The sequence below is a fragment of the Sinocyclocheilus grahami genome, unplaced genomic scaffold, assembly GCF_001515645.1.
Source record: "Sinocyclocheilus grahami isolate Dianchi unplaced genomic scaffold, SAMN03320097.WGS_v1.1 scaffold565.1, whole genome shotgun sequence".
In the NCBI taxonomy this organism is placed as follows: Eukaryota; Metazoa; Chordata; class Actinopteri; order Cypriniformes; family Cyprinidae; genus Sinocyclocheilus; species Sinocyclocheilus grahami.
Window position 1 is genome coordinate 320081 of NW_015505744.1, and position 11619 is coordinate 331699.

Genomic DNA, 11619 nt, shown 5'->3' on the forward strand with positions numbered 1-11619 from the left:
TGTTTGCAGAGATGGCAGACAATAAATCTGCTCAAATTGAGAGCTGTAAGGTAAACAAAGTATTTGGCTGAAGGTTAAAGTTGTAGCTTAAAAAATGATTAAAAAAAAGATTTATTCAGCATTTTATTCATGTGTTGTAAAAGGTGACAGATATGATTAGTGGATATGATCCAAGTCGCAATGAAGGCAATGCATAGAACAGTATACCACACTATAATAATTTCATGCTCATACAATATGAATCTGGCATCTATGCTAGTGTGACCGTGGCCCTGAGGGACTCTCAGCTCCTTTGTTTCAAGCCGTCTTAGTTTTTTCTCAGCCCCAGCCTGACTGATTCTGAATACAAAAATACATGGTTTGCAGTGTTTTTTTGGAGTTTGTAGTTGGAGCAGGGAGATTTAAGGAGGATGACCTGAATGCCTGGAGGGCTGACAGAGAGATATGTGGCGTGGGCTGGATGGATGCAGGGTTAATAGTCCAGAACCGACAGCCACCGTTAGTAACTGAAGACCATACGACTCACTCCGACATGCCATGTGAAGCTTTTGAGGCTTGTGACATCCGTGGGGTATTTCAGGAGCCTTCAAGTCAGTCACATCATAGCTGGATCTGAATCCCAACCAACCAGCTCAGACCTGTCATCACTCAGCTGGCTGGAGAAGTCTTGAAACCGAAGGGTGAGACATATTCTGATTTCTTTCACTGGATCTTTTTACTGGTTCATTATTTGCTCATCCTTTTGAAGCCATATAAACATTTTGTGCAAGAGAAAGATCAAAGTTTGGTAATTGCTAAAAATCTCCCCAAAGTTCTCAAATCTTGTTTACACTTGCGTTGCAGGTTTGCTTTAAGCAAGTTCTTTTACCTCTGAGATGGACGCTTAATTTGAACTCAAATTTAATACAATGGCAGGACAACTTTAACCCTTTGACGCGTACGATCACACCGGTGTGATCAGTCTTGGCTGGTCCCTGAAGCGTACGATCACACCGGTGTGATTAGAACTTTCAGTGCGTCACGTCATCAACTGCTGAATTTAAATCCGCTTTCGCGCGGAGCCAGATCGGACGCGCTGAGCGCGTGTCATATTATGACAAATATTCATTGTTTTCAACCATATAATACTTATTTTAGGGTTCAGACATTTAAATACACATAAGTACTAGCAAAACCATACATTTACAGTTTGTAAAATGCACGCTGATGTCTATGGAAACGACAATAATGATCCTTACAAATATAATCTGACGACATGTTTTATTGATATCATATACAGATTGTGTAGGTAACTATAAAGTTTACTCTGCTCTTCTCCCAGTTTACCGGAGACCTACTTTAACGTGTTTCGGGAGGAGAGGATGAATTTGCGTGTTGTAAATCCCACAGCTCTGATGCAGCGTGAACTAACATGGTGGCGCCCATCACCCGCTATAGATCAACTAACACGGTCAATATAAAAGTGTTTAAACTACCAAACAGATTTAATTGCACATATTTCAGAATCGGAATATCAGATATTTCATAATATAGTGAGCATGTTTGTGAATATTTTGAATAAAACAGGAAAAACGAAATAAAAACGATCCATGTGTTACACAGATCTATTGTGGCTGCGTTGTGTCACATGACAAGCATGACGCGTCGCCATGGAAACAATAAGGCTATACATTTTAAAATAACGGTCGCCTAAAAAAAACTCACGCTGGGGGCTCAGCTAGAATATTTTAAACTCACGTGCGAAAGGGTTAAAGCTGTCAAGATAGTAAGCACAAAATACATGTAGTTTGCTAATCATTTTCCAAGTCTAAAGGCATGGTGTAGTTTGGTAGGCCAAAACCCGCAAGCAAGCATTTTGGCACTTCTGGTTTCACCGTCCAAAAGTCAATGGGTTTTTAAATGGTGTTTTAGTTAAATACCTGAAATAAGGTCTTTGGCTCAAGATATTTTCCCACTTTATTCTACAGCATAAAATAAATCAGTAATACCCCTTGTGATTTTTTTAAAAGCTTATACTTTTCTTTAAAAAGGCAGTTGCTAATAAGTGGCTAAATGGAACTACAGAGGAACATTAAACATAATCATGCTAAACAAGTAAACTCATCTACTTACCTATCTGCTTTCATAGCCTCATGCAGTCACTGGCAACTTGCATGAATAATTGAAACAAAAAAGACAAAGACAAGCATCTTGGAGCGACCAATCACAAAGCTGTGCCTACTATTAGAGGAAGAAGATCAACAATGATCATGCCAAAGGAAGAGGCTGTGAAATGTCCTTTTAATGATCGATGGTTGAAGGGTGAGTAAAATAATACCACCTCATTGTACCCAGTTTTTGAAAATTATTATTATTGTGTTCATAGAGCGAACCCTTTGCTGATTGTTTACAGTGTAAACGGAAGTTACTCTCATAATTTGTGCAAAGCATCATGGGGCGTAGGAAAAAAAGTGGATTGCTCTCCTGCACACCAGCTAGCGCTTCACACTCCAATCCAGTAGGTGGCAATAAAGCACCTTTTATTGTTGGTTTGCCAACTTCCATTAACAGCAGAAGGAGCAGGTGAACATCTCCGCCAAATGCTAGGCTGAAGTTTGAATGATTTCCATTTAAAAATATAGATTTTTTTAATGTATTTTATTGTTTTTATTATTTCATTTTATTAAAAATGTTATGCCACTGGTCAGAACAAGTGAGACAATATGTCTATAGTCAGCATATACCTATAAACAACAGACATGGTAGTGCTGGCAAAGAAACAAGTGTTGTTTTCTTCTATTTTAAGCAGCATGAAATAGGGCAAGCCTTCAGCACATTCACTAATGAACAGAGCATCTGTTTACTCAAACACATACAGGTCGAAGGCTCAGTATGCTGAAACAGCACTGAGACGCATTTACAACCTCCTCTGGCTCCCTCTGTGCATGAGTTTCTGGGAAAATGAGTTGTCTGCAAATTCATCAGCCTCAACCTGAAGTCTCAAATTTGGACAGGATATTGCTCACATTAAGGACAGCCAAGCATCTGTCTGAGCACAGTGGAAGAGTGGAAGTCTCTTACTGATGGATGTGATAGTGAGTTGGACTCTACTGGAACTCTCCACAGACACTTAACCATATTGATCACGGTGTTTGTTGGGGGTTGTTGCTGTACAGTCAGTGGGGAAGCAGGCCTCAGGAGGTAGTCAATCTCCCTCCGACAAGACGAAGGTGGGGCCAGAAATTTGAGAGCTTTTATTTTGCTTGACAGAAGAGCCAAAGAGGATGATATAGAGACTGTACTGACACTCGCAACGCCATGTTTTAAAATATGATTAACAACTCTGTTGAAAATTGTGTTCGGCTACAATTTACAAATTAAAAAGTGGATATAATTCTGAGTAAAGAAAATTAAAATGTTTTAAAATAAATGCTGTTCTTTTAAACTTTGTAATCATCAAAGAAACCTGAAAGAATATACTTTCTTCATCTACATAAAGATTTGTTAAGGATCATACAATGCTACAAACTGGAATGGCTACTGAAAATGGAAATTTGCCATTACAGGAAAAATACAATTTTAATGTAATATTATTTCGCAATAAGACTTTTTTTTACATTTTTGACCAGAAATTTTTTTATTAAAAATAAATGTACAGTATTTAAAAATGTATTTGTCACAAGGATAAGTGAAATTACATAAAAGTTTAACTTTGTCAAAAATGTGACAAAACTAAATCATATACAGTACAAAATCTTTCAGCAGTGAATCTTAGATTATTAACGTGCTAGGAAATTGTTGCACTGAAATTGTGTCTTATAAATGGAGAGTGGTCTAAAAGAATTCTTCTAAATCTCACTCTTTTTGTCTTTCCAACAATTTAATCCTTAATCTGTATATAATCTAGAGAACAGTAGGAATGGAGTCTCAAAGCAGGATAAACGAAACCAAAAAGAAGGTCAGGAAGTGTCATTATTCTAGGGTTAGTCCATCACATGATTGTTGATAGATAGAGATTCACAGAAAAGTCCATGCACTATCCTACATGACTTCTTTATATTTTATGGTAATTTTCAAATGTTTTGCCTAGTATAGGACTGTGCTGTGGTGGATGTGCACTGGATCTATAATACACATAGTACATCCTAAATCTATTGACAAAATCTATTTAGTTTACCTCCGCATGGAGTATGTGTTTTACACAGCCTGCTGTAAACGGGCTGAGAATCAATCACACAGAATCTAGTTGGTATGCATGGAATTCACAAAAATGGGACTTCTGACTCACAAAGCAGAATCAATTCTTCAACAGCCCTGAAACCTTCCCAACTACATATGCATGCCAGAAACAAATAAGAACAATTGCACCTTTTTGCCCATGGAAATACATCACAGCGCATGGCTCCTTTTTCAATAGAGCACACTAAGTCTCAAGAAGCTGTTTATACTGTGATTAGGCTTGAGCTGGTATTCTTCAAGGTCAGCATCATTCATATTCTGCACACTAATAAAGTGTTCCTAAAAGTGTGTGTTATTTGTTCTCCTGAAAACACCTTCTCTTTTGGGCACGGGTCTGCTCTGGAAGTCTCAGAGCTCAGAAAGGTATGAAAGCTCTGAGACCGGAGAAGTTAATCACTGCAATTTCATTTTCAATTTTAGTGAGAGACTTGAGGGACCTTCCCCAGAGACGGAAGCTGTTTTACCGGTGGAATCACAGAGAAAAGATATGAGGCCTCCAGAATGACTTCAGCAGCTCATAGAGAATTCACCAGAGCACGACCACTGAAATTTGAGCCTGTGCTCAGCTGCATTGACTTTGCCAGTTCTCCTCTTATGAGCAAAATTTCAGTTTTTCACCCAGAATGACAATGCACAGGTCAAAAAGAGCTACAGTATGTTGGTCCAGTACTGCACAACACCACAAAATCTCCACAACACAATGCATAGGACTAATTTCATTGTGTTGCAGCTTGTTTCCGTTGTGTCGTGGAGATTTCGTTGTGTTGTGCACTACTGGGCCAGCACTACAGTGCTATAAAGGGGCATATTGTTGATTTGATTTTATACACAAACTTCAAGAAGTCAGTGTTAACAGGAATACATTCTGTTCATAGGTTTGTGGTTGTTAAGGTCTTTAAATAGTTTTAAACAGAAGCCTCTTCTGCCAGTGCTGTTTTTTAAATAAAAAATACAGTAAAATCAGTCTTCAGTGTCACATGATCCTTCAAAGATCATTCTAATATGCTGATTTCTTATCATCAATGCTGTAAACAGTTGTGGAAGAAAATATAAAAATATGAAATATATGTAAAATAAAATACTTTTCAGAATTATTCAATGATGGCAAGTTCAAAAGAACAGAATTTATTTGATTTATTTGCCTTTTCTTTTTATTAATTTAATGCATGGTTGCGGAATAAAAGTATTAATAAAAAACACTTGCTTTAACTTAGTGTAAATAGTGTAAATACTTCCTCTGTAAATTATAATACACTACTTATATAATTTATATAGCAAACTTTTGTAGAAGTGACTTGCCATAAATCATGTGTTTTAATGAATATTTGTTGAAATGATTATCACTTAACATTTGAAAACATTTTATGAAACCGTTTCCTTAATGAATGGCTAGATCTTGGCATGGGTACTTCATAAGGCTTCATTTTTCATTCACGCTTTTTTGAATATATGACATTCAAAATTCAGGATGCATCCAGCAGGAATGCATTGTCAGTGCTGCACTGAAGAATGTCCTCGGGCTGTCCCATTAATCTCTATTAAGTGGAGACATGTCAGAAAGGACTGTGAGTGTGTGTGGCAAGTTGGCAGATAGCTGTGTGTTCACCTGCATCAAGTGTGGACTTCACAGGATCTTCAGGACATTAATGCACCCAGGTTCTTTGACACATTTCACCATAAATATACATCTTCAGATGTACTTATTTACTAATTTAGTGTGTAAGTTGATATAATAAAGGATAAATGTGTATCTACACTCTAAAAAATGCTGGGTTGTTTCAACCAAATGTTGGGTCAAATATGGACTTACCCAACTGTTGGGTTAAAAAGTTAATTAAAAAATGTAACCAAAATTTAACCAAACAGTTGGGTTAGTCCATATTGACCCAACATTGGGTTGAAACAACCCAGCATTTTTTAGAGTGTATGTTGTTTCCATCTATACAATAAAATCTCACAATATATTTTTGACAATATACTGTATGTATCTCACAATAGTTGCCGTCAAAAGTTCGGGGTCAGTACCATTAAGGAAATTCATACTTTTATTCGGTAAGGATGCATTAAACTGATCAAACGTGTCAAAGACTTTTGCAATGACATGGAAGATTTCTATTTCAAATAAATGCTGTTCATTTGAACTTTTTATTCATCAATAAATCGTGAAAAATGTATTATGGTTTTCACAAACATCTCAAGCAGCACAACTGTTTTCAATGTTAATAACAATAATAAATATATTTTGAGCAGCAAATCAGCATATTAAAATGAAAATTCTATGCCGCTGAAAATTCAGCTTTGCCATCACAGGAATAAATTATATTTTAAAATGCATCTAAATAGAAATTGTAAATAGCAAAATTTGCAATTGCAATAATATTTCACAATATTACACTTTTTACAATATTACACTTTTTTATTTTATATTTAATTTTATTTTACATTATTATAACTTGAATACATTTATTTTGGAGATTAAATATAATGCAATCTAAATTATTTGTAAATCACACAGATGTGTATAATATAAACTAAAATAATTAGTCATTTAATCAAATTATTTTATTGGCCAATACAAGGCAACATTTCTATAATCGTTTGTCTTGATCTTCCCACTTTCTGTTCTGAGCATCTCTGTATTTTAATCCACCACATTTGTGCCTGATTCTTATCATATTCTCTAGCAGAAAGGAGGGATGTGTCTTGCATAAAGCAAACAGATGGGACAACAACTTGACCTATTTCTTCATCTGGAAATCACACAACAGAAAGCAACACAGACAGTGGTGAAAGACGTCAGCAAAGCTATGTATAGAGTCTCTGTATAGTGATCGAACCAGTAAGATAAGATCCCTCAGTTTACCAATACGCTGATAGTGCACTCCTCTGCTGGGCTGTTTTTATGATTTACTGTATTAGGGCTGTATGGTACTCTTATTTATATGCTCTTATCATTGGTATCATACTTGGTTAATGGTGTTAGGCCTCCAACATGATGCAGTAAATCAATCAATCAATCAAACATACTATCTATCTATCTATCCAACCATCCATCAATTTTTGCAGTTCACTTAAATAGTCCTGCTGGTGTGACAAGTGAAATTTTAGAAGTATTAATATTCCTTGTAGTCGCTCACTTAATATTTATTCATGAAAAATGGCATGTATAATAATTTATAAAAATTAGGAAATTATGTTTAAAATAGTATTAAGTACAGCATGTCATGCAGGGCACATCTGAATATGTCAACCTCTTTAATAAAAAAAAATGAATGGTGAATGGTCAAGTTCAAGTAACTTCTCACTGAATACAGTCCAAAAACTGTTTCATTTAAATGCAAGTAGTATATTGCTTTTGTTTCCTGCTTAAGTAATTGTCAAATGTATGTGTAAAACATATTTAGATATTGTAGAAAACGATAATATTAATATATGTTAATACAACCACCTTGGACACAAGCGTTGTCTAATTTCGCGTGTCTTCAGTCAGAAGTGATTTCCGGTGAGAAGCATATCTTTGCTGTTAAACTGTTGTGAAAATTGTTGCCTGTCATAATTTATAGCCAAACAGATCTAATTAACCTCTAGGCAGCCATATCACCCTGCAGCCCAAGACTGGTTGCCCACTGAAGCTAAGCAGGGTTGAGCCTGGTCAGTACCTGGATGGGAGATCTCCTGGGAAAACTAGGTTGCTGCTGGAAGAGGTGTTAGTGAGGCAGCAGGGGGTGCTCACCCTGTGGTCTGTGTGGGTCCTAATACCCCAGTGTAGTGATGGGGACACTATACTGTCATCAAGCACCGTCCTTCGGATGAGACGTTAAACTGAGGTCCTGACTCTCTGTGGTCATTAAAAATCCCAAACAGCCAAATAGCCAATCTCGCCCATTGGCCTCTGACCATCATGGCCTCCTAACCATCCCCATATCTGCTGATTGGCTTCATCACTCTGTCTCCTCTCCACCAATAAGCTGGTGTGTCATCCAGGTGGATGCTGCACACTGGTGGTGGATGAGGAGATACCCCCTGACAATGTAAAGCGCTTTGAGTGCCCAGAAAAGCGCTATATAAAATGTAATGAATTATTATTATTATTATTAAATGTCTGAAAGGCACATTTTTGAGCTTAATTAGAAATGATGCGCAGTAACTTGAGAGAAAAGTGAACTTTATTCACATACCGGGTTATTATAGCTAGGTGGCAGTGTTTATTTTGCTGTAATGTTGTATGTCGATGGCCAAAAAAATTAACAATGTGCAATATGATTTAACTTAATTGTAGAATGTCAAGTCCTTACCCACGACTGAATCTTTCAACGAACCCAACTAGCTTTTATGACACTCGACGCCACTTTGGTTATGTTTACGTTCTGAATACTTAGGCTATTTTAAAAAGCACTATATGGGCTCAGGTGGGCAATTTACCTCACATATCACCTCAGAGGAGACCGTATGTAGGTTATTGAACGCGTTAACAGCTCCCTTGTCGGTCTGTCGGTCGCTTGTTTTATGAGAGAACATCGCTCGCAGTGAAGAATGCTTTCTGCCTGTGTCGCGCGCGCGCATACATGCACAGCGCGGCCAGCGCGCGAAAGAGGTGAAGCGCATCCGCCGAGGCAGCAGCATCGGAGTCGCACGGATATCCTCACTCGGATTGCTTTTACATACCAGGGCTAGCCTTCACCTATGTGCTTTTCACATGGAGATGCAACTCCTCAACTGCTTGGAATATATTCGGCTCTTACATTTACATTCGCAATAGCGGTCGACTCAAATCATAAAGCGCGCACCTCTGCGTAACGCACAGGCGGTGGATTGTGATGTGCGCATTCGGTGGTGTATTGGAGATGAAAGGAAGGATTGGATCGGTCAGGATTTAATAAGGACCCGTTAAAGGGGGAGCAGCTTTAGTTTATAACCCCTGCGACTGGACACATTCTGGTTTTACGCATCATTTCTACTCAAGAGATCGAGTGCGCGAGAGCCTGTACTATTGCATATCATGTCATTTCTCTTTGACTGATCGCAGCATCCAAGAGGAACCTAAAGATTGCGATGCCAGGACAGTGAGAAGGTGGATCTCAGTTGTTCGGTAGCATGGCTCCGTCCCGGAGGGACTGCAGATGTGACATGATCTTTCTTTCGGGATGCCTACTCCTGTCCGTCTTGGGATTTCATCCTGCATTGGCGAAGGTCTGCAACGATTACACAAGGCACGGCCTGGACAACAACTGGTACACGAGAGATGGTGAGAAGTTGCCCATCATGGTCCTGATGCCGATGAATGAATCAGCGCTGATGAGCAGCATCAGTCAAGGCATCGAGCCGGCCGTTCAGCTGGCCATCCAGCACATCCGCGAGTCCAGGCAGTACTCCTTCTCGCTCATCACCAAAATCTACGACACGGAGGTAAATGCGTGCGTTATCGTCTGCGTGCATGTTGCGGGGCTAAACTGCAGGCAGTGTGCGTTCGGCGCGCGCTCATGTGGTAAACGCGATTTTTCTGGGGTTTGTGCGGTGTCGAGCGATTGTTTCCTATAAGATGTTTGGAGGCCGAGCAAGTTTGTGGTAGTGAAGTGTACACAGGTGTTGCAGTCTTGATGTGCTGCGCGAGTGCCAGTGGCTCGTGCCGTAAGTGCTGCATGTTTTCTTACATCAGTTACCCACAGAAAATCAGGTGTCGTGCTCATTTGCGTGAACGAGTCGGTATTAATCCTCGATTTGTCAGTGGTTTGTGGCTGGTTTATTCAGCACTATGAATTCTGCATCTATTAGAAATTCAGCTGTAAACTGGTACACAGTGATGTTAATTAATGTAAACAGGTATATGGAACTATATCAGGGGTCAGTTTTTAAACCCTGCTGAATTTTTTTTTAAAAACCAGCCTAAAATGGTTTACAGGTCTTAGCCGCTTTCAGCTGGTCTCCCAATCTGACCAACTGAAAAGTGCCCAGGAGTAATTAGACTGGCCTGGAGAGATCAGCCAAAACCAGCAGTGTAGATTAGGCTGGTTTAAGATGTTTTTTTTCCTCACTCCAGCAGGGTAGTGTTGGTTTTCTGTACACCTGAAGATGTCTTTTTTCTCTATATGACCCAAGGTATTCGAGGATAAATACAATACTAATTTTAGGTCTCAGTAATTCCAAATGGAATGAATTCATTAAATTTGATGAAGTTAGTATTTTGTTATTTGTCCTTGATGTTGTCATATCGATGTTCAACCTACAGCACAGATCTTTTAATATGAAGTGATTCTTAAGCATTGATAACATATATTGAAATTGGCTTAGTTAATGAGAAGCTCAATAAATCTGTGACTAACTTGTTAATTGACTTACAAAGGTACAACCTATTAAATAACACTTTAGGCAAAGGGTAGGCCCACAGGTAATTCTTTTAATGAAGTGTTGGGTTATGGGTTGTTTTAAACAGTAACGACAGAGAAAATGTGAAAATTACTCCTTCATGCACAAGGCACTTTTTGGCCTGTCACCATGTACTATTTGTGGTAGTGTGATAACCTGGGGAGACGAGGAGCTAATCAATCGGTATTTATCACCATACTTTCATACGTGTGACAACAGGGAAATGAGAAAGCGCGGGAAAACGAGTAGCTAGATGTTTGCGTAATTACCAAAGTGTAAATTACCAAGGCGTTAAAATATCATTGGAAGCTATATCGCTAGATTTAAAACAGACTGTCGCTACGTGTTCTGCACATGCTTTAAGCTGAATCGTTTGAGATGAGCATGAAGATCCATGACCCCTGATGTCCGGTGGTGCCTTGGCAATCTATTGTGCATTGATTGTCATATTGATTTACCAGTGTTTTGTTAAACAAAACGGTTTGTTCTTACAAACACTCATTGTTGCTGTCTCTGCTTTTATTTGGCCATGATATATTCATGTATCTGACTTTTGAGTAGACTTTTGAGTAATATTCCTCTACACTCTCTGTCACAGTCATAATGAGCTGAATATGTCAATAGTTGGCACTTGGCAGCTAATTCTTTTTTACTGCAGCAAGATGAACAGATTTGAAGATGAACAGTCAGACGTCTGTAGATCTAACATGTAAAGCAATAAGCAATGATGTATGGCCTCATACATAAAAAAATTATGCTAACTTTTGTAAAATCAGGTGCTTGGCACAGGGGCGTCACTATGGGGGGGAAGTTAGGACGATTCTAAGGGCCCACACACTTTTGGGCCCCCCCAGAGATCGTGTTTTATTAGTAATAACAGTAGTAGTAGTAGTAATGTAATCGAAATTATAAATGTATCTACCAAAGAGTTACAAATAAAACAAAATTACAGCTTATTTCTGCATTTCCAGCACAATTACCCCCCCCCCCCCCCCCCCCCCCCCCCTTGTGTCTCTACCTCCATCGCCCATTCCAACC

At 38.6% G+C, this 11619-nt stretch overlaps 1 protein-coding gene across 1 annotated transcript in view; it reads left to right on the forward strand.

The window, feature by feature from the left end:
- The first annotated feature begins 8696 nt into the window (after positions 1 to 8696).
- Positions 8697 to 11619, forward strand: part of LOC107556342 (gamma-aminobutyric acid type B receptor subunit 2) — a 269850-nt gene continuing 266927 nt past the window's right edge. Inside the window, exon 1 of the mRNA XM_016239437.1 lies at positions 8697 to 9624. Within this exon, the coding sequence (XP_016094923.1) occupies positions 9313 to 9624 (312 nt within the window). The 5' untranslated portion in view covers positions 8697 to 9312. The remainder of the gene's footprint in view (positions 9625 to 11619) is intronic.